This window comes from Stenella coeruleoalba (genome assembly GCF_951394435.1).
Source record: "Stenella coeruleoalba genome assembly, chromosome: 1".
Taxonomy (NCBI): domain Eukaryota; kingdom Metazoa; phylum Chordata; class Mammalia; order Artiodactyla; family Delphinidae; genus Stenella; species Stenella coeruleoalba.
The window spans coordinates 16,665,673-16,690,207 of NC_137169.1; the positions used below are offsets into that span (position 1 = coordinate 16,665,673).

Sequence of the window (24,535 nt, forward strand, 5' to 3'; positions counted from 1 at the left end):
GGTTTTGGTTCGTCGTGTTTTCATTGTCATTTGTCTCTAGGTATTTTTTGATTTCCTCTTTGATTTCTTCAGTGATCTCTTGGTTATTTAGTAACGTATTGTTTAGCCTCCATGTGTTTGTGTTTTTTACGTTTTTTTCCCCTGTAATTCATTTCTAATCTCATAGCGTTGTGGTCAGAAAAGATGCTTGTTATGATTTCAATTTTCTTAAATTTACTGAGGCTTGATTTGAGACCCAGGATGTGATCTTTCCTGGAGAATGTTCCATGCGCACTTGAGAAGAAAGTGTAATTTGCTGTTTTGGGATGGAATGTCCTATAAATATCAATTAAATCTATCTGATCTATTGTGTCATTTAAAGCTTGTGTTTCCTTATTTATTTTCATTTTGGATGATCTGTCCATTGGTGTAAGTGAGGTGTTAAAGTCCCCCACTACTATAGTGTTACTGTCGATTTCCTCTTTTATAGCTGTTAGCAGTTGCCTTATGTATTGAGGTGCTACTATGTTGGGTGCATATATATTTATAATTGTTATATCTTCTTCTTGAATTGATCCCTTGATCATTATGTAATGTCCTTCCTTGCCTCTTGTAAAATTCTTTATTTTTAAGTCTATTTTATCTGATATGAGTATTGCTACTCCAGCTTTCTTTTGATTTCCATTTGCACGGAATATCTTTTTCCATCCCCTCATTTTCAGTCTGTATGTGTCCCTAGGTCTGAAGTGGGTCTCTTGTAGACAGCATATATATGAGTCTTGTTTTTGTATCCATTCAGCAAGCCTGTGTCTTTTGGTTGGAGTATTTAATCCATTCACGTTTAAGGTAATTATCAATATGTATGTTCTTATGACTATTTTCTGAATTGTTTTGGGTTTGTTTTTGTAGGTCCTTTTCCTCTCTTGTGTTTCCCACTTAGAGAAGTTCCTTTAGCATTTGTTGTAGAGCTGGTTTGGTGGTGCTGAATTCTCTCAGCTTTTACTTGTCTGTAAAGCTTTTGATTTCTCCAATGAATCTGAATGAGATCCTTGCCGGGTAGAGTAATCTTGGTTGTAGGTTCTTCCCTTTCATCACTTTAAGTGTATCATGCCACTCCCTTCTGGCTCGTAGCGTTTCTGCTGAGAAATCAGCTGTTAACCTTATGGGAGTTCCCTTGTATGTTATTTGTCTTTTTTTCCCTTGCTGCTTTCAATAATTTTTCTTTGTCTTTAATTTTTGCCAAGTTGATTACTATGTGGCTCGGTGTGTTTCTCCTTTGGTTTATCCTGTATGGGACTCGCTGCGCTTCCTGGACTTGGGTGGCTATTTCTTTTCCCATGTTAGGGAAGTTTTTGTCTATAATCTCTTCAAATATTTTTTCGGGTCTTTTCTCTCTCTCTTCTCCTTCTGGGACCCCTATAATGCAAATGTTGTTGCGTGTAATGTTGTCCCAGAGGTCTCTTAGTCTGTCTTCATTTCTTTTCATTCTTTTTTCTTTATTCTGTTCCACAGCAGTGAAGTCCACCATTCTGTCTTCCAGGTCACTTATCTGTTCTTCTGCCTCAATTATTCTGCTATTGATTCCTTCTAGTGTAGTTTTCATATCAGTTATTGTATTGTTCATCTCTGTTTGTTTGTTCTTTAATTCTTCTAGGTGTTTGTTAAACGTTTCTTGCATCTTCTCAATCTTTGTCTCCATTCTTTTCCCGAGGTCCTGGATCATCTTCATTATCATTATTCTGAATTCTTTTTCTGGAAGGTTGCCTATATCCACTTCATTTAGTTGTTTTTCTAGGGTTTTATCTTGTTCCTTCATCTGGTACATAGCCCTCTGCCTTTTCATCTTGTCTATCTTTCTGTGAATGTGGTTTTTTCCCCACAGGCTGCAGGATTGTAGTTCTTCTTGCTTCTGCTGTCTACCCTCTAGTGGATGAGGCTATCTCAACAAGGCCTATTCTTTAAATATTTGGTAACATTGCAATGTGTCTAATCACTGAAGTTATATCAAGAGTCCCACAAATGCCCATGGCACATAGTGTAGCCAGTCCAGGAACAGACATAGCTCCATCCATTGTAGCTTTGTTGTAATTGTTCCATGTTTCTCTTCAGCGTACCATGCCCAGGGTCTATGAGCATTTGTGATGTCCACTCTTAGGTCTGTTCTGTTTTTCACTCTTGATAATGGTCCAAGAATCCCTTGACGATGTTGGTATAAATCTTCCCCATGTTTTAGTTGACCTGTCTCCTTTGAGGTAGGCATTATCATTCCAATTGGGTCTACTCTTAGTAGATGCCTGTGAGATGAGGTTCTAAGGCTCAGGCCCACAAGGTCCCCGTCTGGTGCTCTGTTCTTATTGACATTTTTCTGATGGGGTGAATTTCCCCATTCAAGATCCCTTGAGATTATGTTGATCTCATCCAGGCTAACTGAGGGGTCACATGGCTTTCTTTCGTTCCATGGGAAACCGGACCATAGCTGTTTTGTGTCATGATAGTTGTAGTTGGGCTAATAGGAGTATTTTAGTTATTGTAAAATGTCCATGCTCTGTATCCAATCATGGTTTGATCCAAATGGGGTGTTTATCATCTTGGCAATCAGGTAGTGAAGTCAACCTATTAGGTTATGGTCAGTCTATTTACAGGAAAACTGGGCACATTATGTCAGATAATTAGGACGGTTAATAGTGAAGCTATTGAGTGTTGTCAATGTAAATGTTTTTCTATTCTGAAAGAGGTACCAGAAGAATCTTGTATCTGTGCTCTTATTCCCCCATAATCTTTAAGTTTAATGTGTTTAAACCTGATTTCAGTGTTGTCAAACCCAAGTTCCTTTTCCCCAAGCACAGTAAGGCCAAACAAACTGAAACGCTGGATTGGAGCAGGGAAAGGTTTATTGTAAAGACCAAGCAAGGAAAACGGGTGGCTTGAGCTCAAAAACCCCAAACTCCCTGATGGTTTCTGGGCAAGAGTTTTTAAAGGTAAAATTTAGGGTGAGGACTGCGGAGTGTGTGACTTTCTTCTGATTGGTTGGTGGTGAGGTAACAGGATGGTACTCCAGGGAACTTGTGCTCAGCCAGAAGTTACTATCCCCCACCAGGGTGGGAGCCTGAGTTCCTACAGAAGAACTCAAAGATATATTGTGATGTCTATCTATCCCTTGAGGAGGAACCAGGCCCCTGCTTTATCACTGCATTAATGTTTCTTGACGGCTCCTCCTTTGTTTCTGCATTTCCTCCCTTCCCTTTGAAATCTTACAAACTAGAAACAAAGCTTTTATAACTGGGAAGGCCCCACAGGGTTTCAATAGGGTTATTTTGTTTGTAGCTCTAGGGTGTCAGGATAGTTGTTTATTATGTAATTTAGACTACTTATTCTATCAGAACACTGTTCAATCTTCCATTTATTTCACACCTAGTCTGGATTTAGGTTTTCGTTAGTAGTTCATTAAACTTTTTACCATTCCTGCTGATTTCCTTCTTACTGGCCTAGACCTGTTTCCTTACTGTAAAGTTTGTTCCCTGGTTTGAGTCTGTGATTAGGGAGTTCCATAGGCACTAATAAGTGTCTCTATGTCCGATATTGTGGATTTAGCATCTCCGCAAATCCCAGTACTGAAAAAGTATCCTCCAAAGACATTTCTTTTTTCTTTGTGGCTCAGTCATGGCTTTGACATAGTCTATCTACCAGATTTAGCCTTTGTTAGTTCTTCCAGATTGTTTTCTGTTGTCAAGTGACATAGAAAATGTTGGCAGATTTGACAATGTTTTAGCATGTGCTGTTTTAGGAATATCTCTCTCCCTTGAACATTTAATTGATGAGTTTGTGCCCAAATATTTGTTTGGGGAACACACATCTAGCTAATATTTTGTCAATTAATTATTATTATTATTATTTTTTAAGAACCTGTGACTGTTTATTGAAGTTGTTTATCTAGACTTTTCAGGAATTACTGGGCTCTATTTTATTTATTTATTTATTTATTTTTGCTGTGTTGGATCTTCGTTTCTGTGTTAGGGCTTTCTCTAGTTGTGGCAAGCGGGGGCCACTTTTCATCACGGTGCGCAGGCCTCTCACTGTCGCGGCCTCTCTTGTTGCGGAGCACAGGCTCCAGACGCGCAGGCTCAGTAGTTGTGGCTCACGGGCCAGTTGCTCCGTGGCATGTGGGATCCTCCCAGAACAGGGCTCGAACCCGTGTCCCCTGCATTAGCAGGCAGATTCTCAACCACTGCACCACCAGGGAAGCCCTCAATTAATTATTTTTGATGTTAGAGTTCCAGTTAATTTATCTACTTCCGATTATAACTTGCTTTTTGAGTTTTATATTTCTGGGTGCTGAGATATGGTCTCCTAATATGTAAGATTGTCAAACCTAATGTATATTCTCTGATATTGGTGTTCTCCATACTGGTTATTTGTTTATTAGACAATTATTTGTTTTCCACTTTGGGTACCAAATTATTAGGCCATTGGCTACTGCCTGTGGATCAGAATTCAAGATAACTTCAGGATGTCCTTTCTGTAAGCTCCAACTTATTGGCAATTATACTGATTTTAATTCATCGTATAGGGTTGACTTTGTCCCTCCACCTACCAGTTTCCCCTGTTGATGAAAAATTAATCAGTCTATCTAAGAAAGAAATGGAAAATTTTATTTGAGCCAATTTAAGGATTATAACTAGAGAACAGTATCTCAGAAAGTTCTGAGAACTGTTCTACTCATTAGGAATCAAGACACAGTTATATAAGTTTTTTGAGCAGAGGGCTGTACATCAAATGACTTACTATTGACAGTTTATATAATCTAGACCTTCATCGTGGTGGTCATATGAAGGTCTTATAAGGGGTCATATGACCCCTTATAAGATCAAGAGGAATGTTATCTTTTTTTTTTTTTTTTTTTTTTGCGGTACGCGGGCCTCTCACTGTTGTGGCCTCTCGCGTTGTGGAGCACAGGCTCTGGACGCGCAGGCTCAGCGGACATGGCTCACAGGCCCAGCCGCTCCACAGCATGTGGGATCTTCCCAGACTGGGGCACGAACCCATGTCCCCTGTATCGGCAGGCGGACTCTCAACCACTGCGCCACCAGGGAAGCCAAGGAATGCTATCTTTTAAGGAGTTGTCTTGTTGATGCTGGGAGAATGTTGCTGTTTATGGTTGGGCAGGTATTCCTGCCATTGGGGGAGGTTTGGTGATGCCTAAGGCACATACACAGTCCACAGCGAGGGGGGAGAGAATGCCAAAGGGCAGAGGAGAGCTTTTGTTTAAATTTTTCTTGTCTTGCCATAAAATGTGAATTTTATTCCACACCCCTGTGGTTGAATGTGGGACTGCTGCTTTCCATTTTACCCCTTCTGGTCTAAGTGAAGCACTGCCATCCTTGAACCATCAAATCACCAGCACAGCCCCAGCGCCAGCTCAGACCAGGAGGAAGCTGCTGTCTCCAGGGTGGTGGGGTTGTGGTTGAGATGTTCCCTGCCCTCTGCTGAAGGGCAAGTCTAACAAAGGCTGAGACACTGCCTCCTCAATGGAGGACCTGCTTTGTCCTTTCCCTTATATACCATTTCCATTTTAAGTGCATAGGACTTTGTGCTACCCACCTTGTTTGATCAGGACTGAGTCTTGCTCATGCAGAGATGAGTAACCTGGTTCTATGTATCCAGTGGGTTTTTTTTTTCTGTTGGATTTGTTTTCTGTATCAGAAAATGTCTTTGTCGTGGTGATCACATCTTAAAGTAAAAAAATATTGACTCGCTATGTTTTATACCTAAAGCTAACATAATATTGTAAGTCAATTATAAGTCAATAAAAAGTAGTGGGGGGGAGAAAAAAAAAAGAATGTCTTTGTCCAGTAAGCTGAAATAGTACTATGCCTGATTCTCAAAGTCTAACTCAGAGCGACCAGTCTGCATGTCCATGAGTCACTGAAATCTGTTTTCTCTAGTAATATAGGTGCTTGGAGTATTGATGTCATACTGCCCTTTTTAGTTCATCTAAGGATGTCTGTTGGTGTGATCCTTGTGGAAAGTCTTGGGCTTTTTTTCCCCTAGAGATCTGATACATTGTAAAAGACTATCTAAGATGGGGACTTCCCTGGTGGTGCAGTGGTTAAGAATCCGCCTGCCAATGCAGGGGAGATCCCACATGCCATGGAGCAACCAGGCAACTAGAGAAAGCCCGCACGCAGCAACGAAGACCTTTTTGGCTGCGTTGGGTCTTTGTTACTGTCGGCGGGCTTTTTCTAGTTGCGGCAAGCAGGGGCTACTTTTCATTGTGGTGCGCGGGCTTCTCATTGCAGTGGCTTCTCTTGTTGCGGAGCACTGGCTCTAGGCTTGCAGGCTTCAGTAGTTGCAGCATGCGGGCTCAGTAGTTGCTGTGCATGGGCTCAGTAGCTATGGATTGCGGGTTCCAGAGAGCAGGCTCAGAAGTTGTGACGCAGGGGCTCAGTTGCTCTGCAGCATGTGGGATCTTCCTGGACCAAGGATCAAACCCGTGTCCCCTGCATTGGCAGGTGGATTCTTAACCATTGTGCCACCAGGGAGGTCCCTACTGACCAGATTTTACCTAAAATTTTAATGAAGATAATCCCTTTTATAATTTTATGGTGGGCAACTGTTCATTCTTTCAATTCTAAACATTTTTTGATTTTATCTGTTCAAGTTATTATGAACAAGTTATGTTTTCTGTCTGTCCCTCTATGATATGTATGTAATAATGTGTATGAGAATTTAACATTCTCAAACCCTTGCAAGTACTAGGCCACTTGTACATCCCTCGGATAGTTTCTGAAATGTCTACTGTTTTCTTTGCCAAGTAAATGCAAATTGGGCTTAGTGATCTTGGGATCTGGAGATAATAGTATTACAAAAAAAGATATTACTAGTATTTATGGTAGACGTTATTTTCTTGGATATATAGAGAGATTTTCTGGGATTTCTTTTTTTAAATAAGTATTTATTTATTTGGCTGCATCAGGTCTTAGTTGAGGCATGAGGGATCTTTCATTGTGATGCTCAGGCTTCTCTCTAGTTGTGGTACATGGGCTCTAGAGAGTATGAGCTCAGAGCGTGAGGGCTCAGTAGTTGTGGCACGCGGGCTTAGTTGCCCTGCAGCATGTAGGATCTTTTTTCCCTGACCAGGGATTGAACTCATGTCCCATGCATTGGAAGGGGGATTCTTAACCACTGGACCACCAGGGAAGTCCCTGGGATTTCTAATGTATTAGATAAGAGCTCACAATACTTTTTGTACATCTTGTTTTATTTTGCACGTTTATTTTACTTTTATCTTTGTTTCTATTGTCAATCTTCATTTTTCTTCCAGCCAATCTAATGACTTGTAAGGGCTTAGGTTCACCTAATGATGCCTTCTTTCTCTAATTCAGTAAAAATGACTGTGATCTCATTATTTCGTCCTCGACCTTTGTGTTGTAGGATATTAACAACCTTTGTGAAGATCTGGATAGTGGAAAGGGAACAACTATCTCCCCACATGACTAAATGTTGACAAACCTTGCTTAAGATTGTCGTCATGGAGCACTTCCCTGGTGGTCTAGTGGTTAAGACTCAACGCTTCCAATGCAGAGGGCACGAGTTTGATCCCTGGTCAGGGAAGTTCCACATGCATGTTATCATGGAAAGAGCATGGATTTGAAAGTCAGAAAGACACAGGGTCCAAACTCTGGCTCTGCCCATTTTGGCTGTGAAATGAATCTTTCCGCCATGCTTGGCCTGTGTGGAAACTGGGTCAACTGTGACCAGAAAGGTGGGCACTGTCTCAGGTTGCCGGCCAAAACTACAAAGGTGGGCTTTCCCAAGCCTTCTCAACTTTGTGCACACTTCTCCTTCTGCCTGGAACACTGTTGAGCCTCTCCTCATCCACCTAGGTCTATCCACATTTCATCTTTCAGCTCAGACAATTCCTCCTCTGGGAAGCCAGACTGCTTCCCCACTTCCTAGTTATATTTAGCACCCCTGTGCCTCACCTTCTTCATCTGTAAAATGGGGATGATAATACTACCTTCTTCATGGCATTATTGTGAAGAGTAAATGGGCCAATACATGACAAAAGTCCTTGGCAAACAGAGCGCACTCAATAAATTATGAATAACTTATCATTAATTATAATGTTAATTATTATTATTTATTCACTTTATTAAAACTCGTTAGTTTTAGTATTCTCCGTATTCTCTGCTCCAGAGCAGGCTGTGTTCCCTCCTCTCTGTTTCCATGGCCCTGTCTCTTATAATGCTGAAGTGTACTTCTGTTTTTTGTGCCTACTAGGCTCTGAGCTGCTTAAGGGCAGAGGTGTGTCCTTTACCTCTTTAACTCAGCTCCTAGTACAGGGCCAGGTACTTTTGGACTCAAGGTCAAAGTGGGATGATATACTAGGAAGAGAATGGGGTCTGGAGCCCCTTGAAAATGGGCACCTAACTTTGCCTCCCATTTCTGGGGCTACTTTGAACAAGGCCTCTAACCTCGCTGCATTTGGCTTCCTAGTCTATAAAAGGAGATGATTATACCTGTCTCAGGGCTTTTCTAGAGTGAAGGTATTCAAAGCACCAGACTTGGAACTGGCAACAATGAATAGTTATTCACTAGTAGCTTATCAAACTGTAAGTTGCATAAAGAATGTGGCAAGCAGAAACTAACACACCATTGTAAAGCAATTATACCCCAATAAAGATGTTAAAAAAAAAAAAAAAAAAAAAGAATGTGGCAGATGAGATGTGACAGCCTTGGTGTAGGAATGTCAGCCCATATCCAGGACTCAAGGAAGGTCTGAGGGGAGAGAGCCCTTGGAGATGATCCAGTCTGGCTGACCTATTGTACACAATAAGAGTGCATTGATTGGTGGGGACAACGGTCCTTCTCTAGAGTTACCTGAACATGTAGTGAAGTGACCAAAGCCTCAGTCTCAAGATGCTGAGTACTTGGTTTCTTGGTGAGCTGCCACCATCCCCAGCCCCTAAGCTGAATGGCGTACTGCCACCTCCCAGGGGCAGTTTCTAGGGTACACAAGTTTCCTCATCCTCGTCTTGGTATTGACTGCCCCCTAGTGGACATTTCCTCCAGAACCATGCGTACCTGCTAAATACCCCGGAAGGGTTGGGCACTGTCCAACCTATTTGGTCCTCCTCTTCTCTTTCTATGCTCACTCCTGTGGCTCTCTTGCCCCATCTTGTGGCTTTACGTATTTTTCATGTGCTGGCTACTCCCAACATTGTATGCCCGGTCTGCACTTCCCCCCTCAATTCCAGACTTGGAGATCCAACCTCCACTTGTCCTCTCCACTGGAATGTCAAATGGGCATCTCAGTCTGAATGTGTCCAGAACAGAACTCATCCTCCCCCAACCCTGCTCCTCTCACAGTTCTTCCCCTCCCACTTATGGCAACTCCATCCTTCCAGATGCTCAGGTTAAATCCCAGGGTACCCTCCTTGACTCATCTCTTTTCTTCACACTCCAAGTCCAATCTGTCAACAGATCCTATTGGCTGTACCTTCAAAGTATGTTCGTTCAGAATCTGACTACTTCTTCCTATTGCAATCCTGGTCCAGGCCACCACCATTTCTTTCTTTCCTTCTTTCTTTCCTTTCTTTCTTTCTTTTTTCTTTCTTTCTTTCTTCCTTCCTTCCTTCCTTCCTTCCTTTCTTTCTTTCTTTCTCTGCACCACGTGACATGCGGGATCTTAGTGCCCCAACGAGGGATTGAACCCATGCCCCCTGCAGTGGAAGCGCAGATTCTTAATCACTGGACCGCCAGGGAAGTCCCCAGGCCACCATCATTTCTAGACTTATTATTAAATTGGTCTCCTATCTGGTCCTGCAGCATCTGGCCTTGCCCAGTGGTTCTCATCTCAGAGAAAAAGCCAAAGTTCTTACAATGACTTCTAGGGCCCTACATGATCTGACTTATCTCCTATCACTCTCCCCTTTGCTGCATTCACTCCACACTGTTATTGCTTGTGTCAGGCATGCTCTTGCCTCAGGGCCTTTGCACTTGCTATTCTCCCTGCCTAGTATATTCTTCAAAGAACTGCATGGCTGGCTCTCTCACTCCTTCAGATCTTTACTTAAAAGGCCCTTCTCTGCGAGGCCTTTCCAAGCTATCCTATCAAAATTTCAACATCTCTCTGACATTTCACATCTCCTGGCCTTGCTTTATGTTTTTTCTTCTTAATATTTATCACTATTCAATACATCATACATTTTACCCATTTATCCTTCTCTGGAATGTAAGTTCCACAAGGGTAGAATTTTTGTTTATTTTGTTCCCTGAAGTATCTCCAATGCCTCACACAGAGGTCAGTGGTATTTGAAAAACGAATTTACATCTTTCTTTTTTTTTTTTTGGTATGCGGGCCTCTCACTGTTGTGGCCTCTCCCGTTGCGGAGCACAGGCTCTGGATGGGATCTTCCTGGACCGGGGCACGAACCTGTGTCCCCTGCATCGGCAGGTGGACTCTCTACCATTGCGCCACCAGGGAAGCCCTACATTTTTCTTTTAATTTAACCTTCCCAACAATCCAGTAGGATACTTTAGTATTGTCTCCAATTTGTAGATGAGAAAACTGAGGCACAGAGGGGTTAAGTCACTTGCTTACGGGTTACACAGCTAGGAAATGGGACCCGGGGGAATACTGTACCCCCCTTACCTACCAACCTTATTTATTATCATTATCTGCACTCAGATTTCTCACCAGTTAAATGAGGCTCATAAGAGTGTCCTCTTTGTAGGTTCATTGTGACGATTATGTGTGATAAAGCATGTGACAAGCTTACAGCCAGTGACTGGAGTGTTGCAACCACTTAAGAAATGGTTGCTAGGGATTTGCTGGTGGCGCAGTCGTTAAGAATCCGCCTGCCAATGCAGGGGACACGGGTTTGAGCCCTGGTCTGGGAAGATCCCACATGCCAAGGAGCAACTAAGCCCGTGCGTCACAACTACTGAGCCTGTGCTCTAGAGCCTGTGAGCCACAACTTCTGAGCCCACGTGCCATAACTACTGAAGCCCACGCACCTAGAGCCTGTGCACCGCAATGAAGAGTAGCCCCTGCTTGCAGCAACTAGAGAAAGCCTGTGTGCAGCAAAGACCCAACACAGCCAAAAGTAAAAAAGAAAAAAAAAAAAAAGAAGTGGTTGCTAGAAATATGAAAAGGTTGACATGGAGTTCATGAAAGGTAGGGATGTTTCAGGCACAGAGCCCAGTCAAGGGGCCAGGAAGTTACTATTACTGCATTTAACACAGTTTCTGCATGGAAACTCCTATGCATCCTTCAGAGCCCAAGTCAGAAATGCTCTTCTAAAAAAAAAAAAAAAAAAGAAATGCTCTTCTCTGGGAAGCATTTCCTGACTTCCCAGGCTACCTCATGTTCCTGTTAAGATTGGGATTTATTTAATGGTTGTTTTTATGTTTATTTATTTGTTTAATCTGAAGCTGCTACCAGGCTATGACCTCCCTGAGGGCCAGGTTATTTGGGTCCTGAAGCATAGACACTTTGACGGCCCCCTTTAAAAATATGAAATTATAAACACAAAAAAATTTGAAAGTGAATATTTATTCAGGATGAGAAAAAAATCCCAGCAATATATATTTTTAAAACCTACATGAGGTTTTTAATGCAAAGATACATCAGTCGTGAATTCCCTGGCTGTCCAGTGGTTAGGACTCCACACTTCCACTGCAGGGGGCATGGGTTTGGTCCCTGGTCAGGGAACTAAGATCCCACATGTCAGGTGGCACAGCCAAAACAAACAAACAAAGAAGAGATACATCAGTTTGTTCTCTAGTCCTTTTAGGAAACCAACAAAAGGTACTTTGACTGGTTTAGTTTGACTGTGAAAAGCAACACCACTTTTGTGTACTGAAAGAAAAATAAAATTTACATTTGGCTCATTGGTTCCATACTTCATCTACCAGTGTATTTGCTGCTACTTACAAATGGAAATGTCTATTTAGTTCTATGTATTAATCTGAATAACAGATGCATATTACAATATTTGAGGCAGATGGTAAACTTTCTTATAGGTCTTACCATGGGGCAAACACTATTTTACAAAGTATAATAATGCTTCATTTTTTAAAGCTGAGGTAAAGAACTTGAGCAACAAAATAGCAAAGCTTCACGGGCAGTGAAATGTAACCTCACGCTCCGATTATGCTCTCTGCCTTTCCATTAGGCCAGTGTAGCTTTCTACCTGTTACAGTGGAAAACAGGAACTGCTTATAAAGCCTGAAAATAAGATGTTCTAAACCCAAATCCCAGAGCGTTTTAGTAGGATTGGCATCTTTGAGAAAAGTACTAATTGCCCAACTACTCCTTCAAAACAGCTCCAGAGAAAAGCTCTGCTTTCTCAGAAGACTTATTCCATTCCATTCTGTTCCATTCACACCTTTTGCTAACTAGGGTGAAGAGCTTTAGACCAAACAGCATTTTTATTAATACTATTTTTCTCTCAAAGCAAGTTCTTCATGCTGACATTTCCAGTGTCAGGAAGCACAAATACTCTTACATTCAAAAGTTTTTATTTTTATTTTTCTAAAATGTATTTTATTGAAGTATAGTTGATTTCCAATGTTGTGTTAATTTCTGTTGTACAGCAAAGTGATTCACATATATATATATATATGTATATACATACATATATATATTCTTTTTCATACTCTTTTCCATTATGACTTATTACAGGATATTGAATATAGTTCTCTGTGTTATACAGTAGGATCTTGTTGTTTAGCGATTCTATATGTAATAGTTTGCATCTGCTAATCCCAAAGTCCCACTCCATCCTTCCTCCCTCCCCCTTGGCAACCACAAGTCTGTTCTCTGTCTGTGAGTCTGCTTCTGTTTTGGAGATAAGTTCATTTGTGTCATATTCTGGATTTCACACATAAGTGATACCATATGGTATTTGTCTTTCTCCTTCCGACATACTTCACTTAGTAGGATGATCTCTAGGTCCATGCATGTTGCTGCAAATAGCATTATTTCATTCTTTTTTATGACTGAGTAGTATTCCATTTGTATATACACCACATCTTCTTTATCCATTCATCTGTTGATGGACACTTAAGTTGCTTCCATGTCCAACAACTTTTAAAGTTTAAAAAACAGACAGGAACTTCCCTGGTGGTGCAGTGGTTAAGAATCTGCCTGCCAATGCAGGGCACACAGTTTTGAGCCCTGGTCTGGGAAGAACCCACATGTTGTGGAGCAACTAAGCCCGTGTGCCACACCTACTGAGTCTGCGCTCTAGAGCCCGTGAGCCACAACTACTGAGCCCACGTGCTGCAACTACTGAAGCCCGCGCATCTAGAGCCCGTGCTCCACAACAAAGGGAAGCCACTGCAATGAGAGGTCCACTCACCGCAACAAAGAGTAGCCCCCCCCTGCAACTAGAGAAAGCCCGCGTGCAGCAGCGAAGAAACAACACAGCCAAAAATAAATAAAAAAGAAAAACAAAAAAACTGACAAATACTATGAACAATATAAATTAAAAATAATAGCACATTTTAATTAAAATACTGCTTAAACCTCTTCTATGATACTTTTTTCCTTACTTTTTTTGGCTGCACACCCTTTTATGATTTCTGAGACAACACTACATGATATTTTCTATAACAGGACTAGAAAGATAAGTCAGTCTTTCCTTTTGCATGATTGACCAAAATTAGTTTTTTATTAGTGATCATTTAGACTTTTTTTCTTGAGCTTTGCCATTCGTTATTAGTAAGATTATTTATTCTCTTAAGGACTGTTAAACTTGGGATAACCTCTATCAAATTTCTTACATATGTGAGCTTTAAGATTTGAAAGACTTTTCCATAGACTGGCTTCTGGCTTCATATGTTTCCAACCTTATTTCTCCTCCAATACCCTCACACCAGGGAGGCCAGTCATAATGAATGGTCTCTGATTCTGCACCTTCATATCACAACATATCACAGCATAGAGGGCATGAGGAGGACTACTGGAAGGCATTCTGGGGCATTTATTAGAAATAATAAACCTATACCTGGAAGGAGCTAGGACCCCATAATTATATCCCCCCCAAACCCAAACCCAAACCCAAACCCAAAGCCACCTCCCCTTAGCCAGATTTCAAAAATGCCCGTGACCATCTGAAGAGAGGTGCAATGGAGGAGATCGGGGTGGAAAGAGACAGTGATCTGAATTGACTGTGGTTGAAATACCTTAATTTTGTAAATTTTATAAAAATATATAATCTCATGCAAATAATATGTCCTGATGGGTAAGCTTCACGAGTTTCTTTCTCTTTTAAAGTGAAATCAAGTTTATTTAGAGAGATACACATTCCATAGGCAGAATGTTGTCCGTCTCAGAAGGGAGAGCGGCCAGCTTCAAGAGTTTCATGATAAATCCACTCCTGCCAAAGAAGTCCCCCAAGGCCTAGCCTTGGACATCACACACAGTGGGGTATCAAGTTTGCATCAAATGTCAGGTCTAGAAAGAAGAGCATTAGAGAGCAGCAGGGCCAGTGGTTTTAACCATCTCATACAGTCTTCAGACTCTGAGGTGGTGTCTCAAAGTCTGAGGTGGGGACGTCTTGAAACATACATGACCTCTGTTTAAGTAATAATGATGACATTAAGGGTCATCATCAGCCTGACGTGCATTGCGCACTTTACTATGTGACAGACACTGTTCTAAGTAAGTAACTTGATACGCCACTGGTATCGAGTTACTTACCCTTTACAATATACCTACAAAGTTGGAACTATCATTATTCCATTTTACAGATAAGGAAACTGAGACTTGAAAAGTTTCAGCTTTATATATTAAGGTTCCATGTATAATGCCTTTGTAAAAAAATGGTTCTACTAATTACAGGTTTTGAAAAAGGCTGAAATGGCCCAAGCCCTTCCTTTTACACATGGGGAAGTAAAACCCAGAAAAAAGGGAGGTCATTTGCTCAACGTCACACATTCGTCCCTTTTCTTTTTTAAAAAATTATTTATTTATTTTTGGCTGCGTTGGGTCTTCGTTGCGGTGCGCATGCTCCTCACTGCGGTGGCTTCTCTTGCTGAGGAGCACAGGCTCTAGGTGCGTGGGCTTCAGTAGTTGTGGCACGTGAGCTCTAGTTGTGGCTTGCAGACTCTAGAGCGCAGGCTCAGTAGCTGTGGCGCACAGGCTTAGTTGCTCGGCGGCATGTGGGATCTTCCCAGACCAGGGCTCGAACCCGTGTCCCCTGCATTGGCAGGTGGATTCTTAACCACTATGCCACCAGGGAAGTCCCCACACATTCGTTCTTATTTCCTGGATGCCTGCTCTGTGCCAGGCACTGTTCTATGACCTAGGGCTTCAGAGAACAACAAGACACTCACAGAACACAATTTTAGTGGGTAGGGGGCGGTCAAAGGACAGTACATACAAGATAGATATAAATAAGCAAAGTAATTCCAGTGAGTGCTGAGATAAATTCGTGGACATGGGACTGAGTGACAGGGAGGGAGAACACTAATTCAGACTGAGAAGTGGTCAGGGAAATGTGGTCTGAGCAGGTGACATGTGAGCTCGGAATCTGAGTGAGCCGGAGAAGCCAGCCATGGACCTCCATGGGAGAGGAGCACCCCAGGTGGAGGAACGGTGAGGGCAAAGGTCCTGAGGCAGGAATACTTTGTCTGTAAAATAGAACAGACTCCTGGGCCAGTGCTCATTCACCACTTGCTGTCTCTCTAGGCCCTCAGAGAGGGCCTTTGATGTCCTGGGCCTCCCTTAAGCTCAGCCCTAAAATGCCAACTTCTCCAGGAAGGCAGCAGCTCTCTGAGGCTGTGGGTCCCCCTCCCAGAAGCCCTGTGGCTGAACCGGATCTGAGTTTCCTGGTTCCTGTCTGGCAGGGGATGAGCAGACATCCTCCCCGCCTTCTCTCCCCAGGCTCCAGCCCCAGTCCCACATCTCCATGGCAACCCTAGACACAATCCTGATCTGAAGAAGGATCTGGAACAGGGAGCACAAACATCACTGAAGAGACCAGAGGAGCTGGCGTACCTGCCTCCCTTGCTCTCTGTGTCCTGCCAATCCCTCCACTGGCCTAACCAGGCCCCTATACCCCAGCCTCCCCAAAGACCCTCAACTGAAGATTCTGCAGGTCTTCCCCATCGCTGGGCACAGGAGGGCCTGGATGGAAGCCTGTCCTCTGCAGCTGCCCCAAAGGCTGCTCCTGCTGGGGGCAACTGCCCTGACTGCGTCTGCTCTGCACACAGGGGAGTACAAGGTAGCTTGGCTGGGGCAGGCAGGAGATTCAGGTCCCACCACCCTTTGAGATTGTGTTTCCTCAATCAGCACTCACCCTGATGAGCTGGGATCCCTTGAGTTGGGGGACACTGGGAAACCCTGTGCCTGGTCTTGGCTGGCACCCTCAAGTCCACCCCCACCCCTCTGGGTGGCTGGAGCTCCAAGTCACCCAGAAGCAGGTGTCTGGGGGCGGGTGGGGCAGCCTGGCACCGGGAAACACTGTGGGCTTTGGAGTCAGACGGCCCTGCGTTCACACACACACCCTTGACATTACTGTTTCCACTGTCTAAGACTTGGTTTCTTCAGCAGTAAAATGGAAAGAATAATAGGCCCTTGCCCCTTAAGGCAGAGGTCCCCAACCCCCAGGGCCAGTCCGCGGCCTGCTAGAAACCGGGCCTCAAAGCAGGAGGTGAGTGGTGGGCAAGAGAGCGAAGCTTCATCTGCCGCTCCCCGTCGCTCCCTGTCACTCCCCGTTGTTCCCCGTCGCTCCCCGTCACTAGCATTACCACCTGAACCATCCCCACCCCCCGACCCCCTTCTGTGGAAAAATTGTTTTCCACAAAACCAGTCCCTGGTGCCAAAAAGGTTGGGGACTGCTGCCTTAAGGGACTATTATTATTGTGCATATAAGGTGAGATAAACCATGCAAGACACATAGACAGTGCCCAGCTCATAGAAGGTGCTCGTTCACCCACTCTCTGAACCTCCGCCTGTCCCGCGTGCCTCCAGGGCAGGTTCTGGCTTTAGTAGGTCTGCACAGATATGAGAAGATGTTCCCACATCCTGAGTCCTAACGGAGAATTTCTCCCCCGAAGACCCACATCCCGGCTTGTCCTCAAGCACCACCGGTGCCCCTACCATGCACCAGAAAAGCCACGTCTTGTTCTCCTTCTATCCTTACAAAAATCAGATGGTTTGAGTACTTATACGTCATCTCATTAATCCTCACAACAACCCTGTACCAGTGAGGATGTTTTGGGTTGTAAGTAACAGTTACCAGACTAAACAGAGCTTAAACCATAGGACAGGGCTTCCCTGGTAGTGCAGTGGTTGAGAGTCCGCCTGCCGATGCAGGGGACGCGGGTTCGTGCTCCGGTCCGGGAAGATCCCACATGCCGCGGAGCGGCTGGGCCCGTGAGCCATGGCCGCTGAGCCTGCGCGTCCGGAGACTGTGCTCCGCAATGGGGGAGGCCACAGCAACGAGAGGCCCGCGTACCGCAACAAAAAAAAAAATTAAAAAAATAACAACAAACAAACCATAAGGACATTTATTATTCCACTTAAGAAGAGAGGCCATAGATGAGTCCAGAAATGGTTAATTCAGCAGCTCACCCATGTCAGGGCTCCTCCATAATTCTCATGACCTCATCCTGGCAAGATACCTGCTGCAGCTCTGGGCGTCGCATCCTCAGTCAATAGCTTTCAAAAGCAGGAAGAAAAAGGGGCTCCTCATCACACAGCTCTCCCTCCTTTTTTTTTTTTTTTTTTTTAAATCAGGGAAGAAAACCTTTCCCAGGAACGCTCAGCAAACCTCTCCTTAAATCTCATTGGCCAGAATCAATTCACAGGCCAATCCCTAAACCTGGCAAATGGAATTAGGATTACAAGGCTTGGTTTAGGCCAAAGACCAGGGGGGCTCTCTGATAATTGAGGGGAATTAAGTTTCTCTTAGCAAGGAGAAACGGAATGCCTGTTGGCTGGGCAGGTGCCCAACCGTGTCTCCCCCATCCTTTTATTTTTGGTTGCACTGCGAGGGTTGTGGGATCTTAGTTTCCCGAACAGGAATTGAACCTGGGCGCTCCACAGTGAGAGTGCGGAGTCCTAACCACTGGAGCGAAGGCCAGGAAATTCCCTCCCCCATCCTTGAATAACACTTCCGTGATGCTCATTAAATGCCAGGCACTACCCTAAGCACTGAACCCATACACGTCCACAATCCTTTAGTTTCCACTACAAAATATGAAAAGCTCTGACAACCAAAATTTGTTCTTAGCTAACTAACTGGCAACACCTGACCTGAACTGACAGGAGGCTGTTTACAGTCTGTATTTGTCCTACTTAGGGTAAATGTTCTGTGCAATCGCTCTAGAAAATGTGTTTGATCGTGGAGGGCTGTGGCAGACTCCATTTGGGGCTGCAACATATTATATATCTTTCTAAAACCTGAAAAATTCTGAAACACATCCTAGGGTTTTTGAATACGAGATTGAGGACTTGAATTACATTTTTTAATCCTCACAAAAATTCTGACATTGCTCAATCATCCCCATTTTCCCGACAAGAAGACTGAGGCTCAGAGAGCCTGAGTGACTCACTCGGGGGTCACACAGCGGGCAGAAGGCAGGGCCAGGCTTGGAAGGGGACCGCGTGGTTCCAGGGACGGTGCTTTTCGCCGCAGCCTACCTGGTGGACCTGTGCGGCCGGACGTGGCAGGCGGACGGGCTGCTGCTACACCCGCACTCCGCGTCGCGCCGCTTCTACTTCGTGGCCCCGGACACCGACAGCAGGCTCTGGATGCGGGCGGCGACCCCCGGCGACAGGATCCGCTTCCAGTTCCGCTTCTTCCTGGTCTACAGCCTGACCCCGGCGGCGCCCAACACCTCCTCCCCGGCGCCGGCGCCGGAGGACCCCTGCGCACCCGGGTCCTACCTGCAGTTCTACGAGGGCCCACCGGGGGCGCCATGGCCCTTGGGGGCCCGGTTCTGCGGCCTGACCATTACTGGGCCGGTGGCGTCCTCCGGGGACTTCCTGGGCCTGCGCCTGGTCACCTTCGTAGGCGAAGTCTCTCTTTCCGGTTGGGTGGGTGCGGGCTGGTCCTGAGAGAGGGCGGGGGCTGGGGCCTGGCGGCAGGGTCAGGGGCTTCAGGAAGGGGTGGTCCAGACCCAAAGAGCCAACCCCATAAACCTGACTTCCATGGATGCACGGACCACAGCTGTTCACACACAGCTCCCACTCCCACACGATTCCCACATGCTCACACACCTCACACTCCAGCACCCACCCCACTCACACACACTGTACCTGTGCGCAACTCACACCTCGTACACACACCTGGCACACCCACCTGCACCACACACACTGAAACACCCAACCCACAGGCCTGGCGTACTGTACACTCTCTCCCACACACGGTTCACATCATGCACACCTCATCGTACACAATACCACTTTGCACACTGCCGTGCAACTCACACACTCTCATGTTTGCACACTGGCTTCTCTGTCCTGGGTCCACCCGATGGCAGAGGGGCCGAGAGTTGGGACTCTGGTGGCTGTAAGTGACAGAAACCCACTTAGGCAAGGAAAGGGAACTGAGAATAATAATCCCTCGTTGAGCGCTGCCTGTGGCCCTTCTCATGCCAGATCCCATCTGTTCTCACAGCAGCTCTGCTGGGCCAGTGCTCATATCCTCGTATTTATTGATGGGAAACAGGCTTGGAGAGGTTGAATGAAGCAGCACAGGACTCCCAGCCCAGAGGTGGAGGAGCTGGGCTTTAACTGCTAGAGTTTGTCCTCTGCTCCAACTGAGTCAAGGCTTTAGTCCCAGCAGGTTTCCCCAGGACTGAAGACACTCACTGATGTTTCAGCAGAGGAGCTGCCAAAGCCCAGAAGTTTCCAAAACCTCGGAGAAGCATCATCGCCCTCGCTGGCAAAATGTCCAGACTGGAGAATTAAACATGGGTTTGGGGCTTCCCTGGTGGCGCAGTGGTTGAGAGTCCGCCTGCCGATGCAGGGGACGCGGGTTCGTGCCCCGGTCCGGGAAGATCCCACATGCCGTGGAGCGGCTGGGCCCGTGAGCCGTGGCCGCTGAGCCTGCGCGTCCAGAGCCTGTGCTCCGCAACGGGAGAGGCCACAACAGTGAGAGGCCCGCGTACCGCAAAGAAACAAAACAAAACAAAACAAACATGGGGTTGTGAGCACTTCAAGGCAAGAACAGGGGGGCCTCTGAGAGCCAACACAGGTTCACCAGGAGCTGGACCTCGACATGCCAGGCCCCGGACGGCCCTTCAACCTGAGCTGGTCAGAGAGCACCCCCTGCTGTCTCATGTGTGTCTTTGGGGCCATGACTGATGGTGCCTGGGTTCCCCTTTCTGGCTCCTGGCTGTAGCGTGCCAAGGGTCCTATTATATTGTTTTGCAAGCAGATCTCACAGGCTAACTGGAAATCAACCCCTCCCTCCCTCCTTTCCTCCCTCCCTCCCTTTCTCACCTTCCGTGAGGTACCAGCCAAGCATGTTGCGGCTGCTGTGTGTTCAGCAGGGTTGGACTCGAAAGCAGGCGGCAGTGGCGAAGCCCTGTCACAACTCTGGCTTCCTTGGATCGCTTTTCACCACTTTTTACTTGGATTACTCTTTGTGTTTTCTCTCTCATAGATATTCACTCTTACCCCTGCACATCTTTTATAAATCAGAGCATTCATTTGCACATGAAAAAACCCCAAGTCAAGTCGGCTTAAGCCAAAGGAGAATTTGGGGGGGCTCCTATAACTGGGATATTAAGGTGTTCGTTCAGGTATAGCTGGATTCAGGAGATCAAGGAATGCCACCTGGGCTCTATCTCTTTGTTCTCTCCCTTTGCATTGCACTGGGTCTGTTTGGCTTCCATCTCAGGCAGCTCCAGTCCCTCTTTCTACTTGGCAGCAAGGTGACCCTGCAGCTCCAAGCCCACAGTCCCCCTTATAACTCTCATCTCAGTGAAATAAAGAGCGAGGATCTTTTCTCTCTCTCTCACTTTTTTTTTTTTTTTTGGCTGCACCGAGTGCCTTGCAGGATCTCTGTTCCTGACCAGGGATTGAACCTGGGCCCCCAGCAGTGAAAGAGCTGAGTCCTAACCAATGGACTGCCAGGGAACCGCGAAGATCTTTTCTTATGGTTCTAGCAAAAGTCCTCGGGGCCAAATTTGATTAGTCACATGGGCCATGTGTCTGTTCCCGGGGCCAGGAATGGAATGCTCTGATCCCCATGTCCACCTCTGAGCCATGGTATTGGTCAGTCCCCCCTGAACCAGCTTTTCTCCACAGAATGGGGTGCTGGGCAAGCCAACCTGTCTGCCACACCCTGTGCACCAAGTCATACCCTTCTCTCACCTGTGTGCCTATTCATTCATTTAACAAAGATTGAGTACCTGCCCTTGTGCCAGGTGCTGTTCTAGGCTCCAGGGATACATGCAGCAGTGAAAGAGAGAGAAGTCCCTGCCCCATTTGAGCTGACATTCTAGTGGGGGAGGCAGACCATAAACAAAGAACCAATCAAATCCATAATCTGCAGAGGTGGTAAGTGCTGCAGAGGAACCCAAATCCGGATAAAGGGGTGGTGGGGGAGGGATGGTGTGCTGTTCTCACGTGGAGGTGAGGGCAGGCCTTCCAACATGATGACATTTGAGTGGAGACCTGAGGGGAGCAAGCCATGCAGTTACGGGCAGGGCTGATGGCAGGTGCAGTGCCACGAGCCGGGATGAGCTTGGCGTGTTCAGGTTGCTGGGCTACCATAGGCTGCGTGCATGCACACGTGCACACACACACACACACTGGGTGCCACAGTGCTCATGAGCATGGGGCTGAATTCCTATCCTGCTGCTTAGATACAAGCTGTGTGGCCTTGGTCTAGTGACCTAACCTCCCTGTGCCTCGGTCTTCTCATCTCTAAAATGGGATTGATAGTATTGACCCTACAGGGTTAATGTGAGAACTTAATGAGCTGGGATGTGAACCACGCCTGGCTTGGAAGGAGCTCAATAAACGTTAGCTGCCATCATCATCCCCGTCCCCACCATCATCTTTATGATCATGCACCTGCCTCATCCGTACTCTCATCTGCACGCACATGGAGACAGCCCCTCCTGCTCACACCTCCCGCATCCCCTCCCCATAGGGCCAAACATTCTGCGGTGCTCAGCATCCTCGTCGTGCCTCCCCTCTCAGCCCCAGGATGCTGTTGTGCCTACTTCCGATGTCAGAACAGCCGGTGCGTCCCCCCGAGGCTGGTGTGCGATCCCCGGGCACGGACAACTGTGGCGATGGCAGTGACCAGCCTTCTTGGCCAGCAGCTAACTGCAGCGGTCAGTGACAGGTGTGGCTTGGGTCCTGCTGAGCAGCTGGGTTAGAAGCTGGAGGTCGGAGGCACGGGTGCGGCAGGAGAGGATGAGGTGAAGCACAGTAGTGGCGAATCCAATCAGACCAGACTGCCTGAGGACCAGAGGATGTTAGAGCTCAAATGGTGATCGAATCCAGCTGCTTCCAAATGTCGTTTCAGTGGTGGAAGCTTTTCCTACACAGAGCCTTGCAGAGGCCCCAGACATCACAAGGAGAGATGCCCTACTTAACTGGACGTGGGAGGCCTGGGCCGCGGCTGACTGATGTCCCACTGAGAGACTTGAGTTTGACCTTCAAGACTTTGAAAACCATTGATCCAGCCTGACTCCCACATTTTATAGATGGGGAAACTGAGGCCTAGGGAGGAGAAATGACTTGCCCAAGGTCATAGAGTCACTGAGTGACATAACCAGGAATGACCTCTGTGGATGGACAGAGGGGACCAGACTAGGTCACCCCTGATTATCCTTCTTAGGAATCTGGACATGCCCCACTCCCAGTCAGGGTTGCCATGTCCTGTTGAACAGGTTGTTCGCTGCAAAAATGCACCTGGCTGAGGGGTAAAACCCAGCTTCCCGGGAGCCCACACTCTCTCCTCCCCAGGCACTCCTCAGGGTCCTCCCTGACACTATGCTCTGTGCGCAGAGGCCCGGGCCCTATGTCCTCTCCTCCAGCTGCCACACCCGTTCCCCCCTCGTTCTCCTTTATACCGTATCGCCAGCTGGACTCGTCTTTGAACACTAGTTATATAACCACCTCCCCACCTGACATCTCCACGTGGCTGTGCAGGCGGGTCTCACACTTAACTTGCCCCAAACTGAACTCATGATCCACAGCCTGCCCTGCGTCCTGCTTCTCACCCGTGTCCCCTTCTCACTCAGTGGCCGCTTTGAATTCCAGTTGTTCAGGCCCAAATGGTTGAGTGGTCCTTTACTCCCTTTTCCCTCTCAGCCCATAACCAAGCCATCAGTGTTGTCAGAATTAATCTGATGTTTTCCTCATGATAAGACTGCAGTCGTGGGTTATGAGGAGGAAGATCCCAGAGGTCAAGTGCACACCAGGCCAGACCAACGCGATCACTGCCCAACACGGTCCACGGATGTTGATGTTGGCCTTGGTCACCGGGTTGAGGCTGTGTTTGTCCGCTTCTCCGCTGTTACTCTGTCTCCTCTCTCCACACCGCCCTCTTTGGGAGGAAGTCATCACGCGCAGCCCACACACTAGCAGGGAGTTAAGCTCTCCTGCCAGGGGAGCATTTTATTGGCCGCACCCCTCGGCTTGCGGGATCTTAGTTCCCGGACCAGGGATTGAACCTGGGCCCCCAGCAGTGGAAGCGTGGCGTCTTAACCGCTGGACCACCAGGGAATTCCCGAGGAGCCTTTTAAAACACTAAGTCAGATCGCATCACTCCCGTGTGCAGGACCCTCCTCACTCCTCACTCAGCCCACACAAGCCTCCCAGGGGCCCCCAGGCCCTGAGTGACCTGGCCCGTCACCTCCCACCTGCTCGCTTGCTCCAACAGCTCCTCCACTCTGGCCCCTGGCAGCTCCTTCCACGCTCTTGCCTCTGGTCTCTCACTAGCTCTTTCCTCTACCTGGAAGGCTTTTCCCAGAGGTTCACATGCTCATTCCTTTGCCTTCTGCAGGTCTTGACTTAACCCTCACCCTCTCCATGAGCTCTTTCCTTACCCCTTTGTTTAAAAATAGCAACCCTGGGATTTCCCTGGGCAGTCCAGTGGTTAGGACTCTGCGCTTCCACTGCAGGGGCCACGGGTTCCCTGGTCGGGGAACTAAGATCCCACAAGCTGTGCGGCCAAAAAAAAAAAACACGAAAAGCAGCCCTGTGTCCATTGAAAGCAAAACAGGTAAACAAAACATGGTACGTCCACACAATGGAATATCGTTCAGCCCTACAAAGGAAGGAAATGCCGACACATGCTACAACATGGATGAACCTTGAGGACATTATGCTGACTGCAATAAACCAGTCACAGAAGGACGAATACTATGTGATTCTATGTATATGAGACATCCAGAGAACTCAAAGAGACGGAAAGCAGAATGATGGTCGCTGGGGGCTGTGGGGGGGAAATGGGGAGTTATTCACGATGGGTACAGAGTTCCAGTTTTATGAGAGGAAAACAGTCCTGAGAACGGATGGTGTTGATGGTTGCTCAACAATATGAATGGACTTAACACTACGGAACTGTCC

The 24,535-nt window shown here is 46.5% G+C and overlaps 2 protein-coding genes across 2 annotated transcripts in view; one reads left to right on the forward strand and one right to left on the reverse strand.

Annotated features, from left to right (window-relative positions):
• USP48 (ubiquitin specific peptidase 48) overlaps positions 1-18,755 on the reverse strand; it is a gene marked incomplete at its 3' end in the record, with an annotated part of 103,634 nt that extends 84,879 nt beyond the window's left edge. Inside the window, exon 1 of the mRNA XM_079920849.1 lies at positions 18,638-18,755. The remainder of the gene's footprint in view (positions 1-18,637) is intronic.
• Positions 16,122-22,298, forward strand: LDLRAD2 (low density lipoprotein receptor class A domain containing 2; the record flags this gene model as incomplete). The annotated part of the gene is given in 5 exon segments (XM_079900408.1): positions 16,122-16,207; positions 18,637-19,016; positions 19,019-19,033; positions 22,160-22,225; positions 22,228-22,298. Coding segments are annotated over 5 exon segments (618 nt in total).
• Between the last annotated feature and the right edge of the window lie 2,237 nt (positions 22,299-24,535).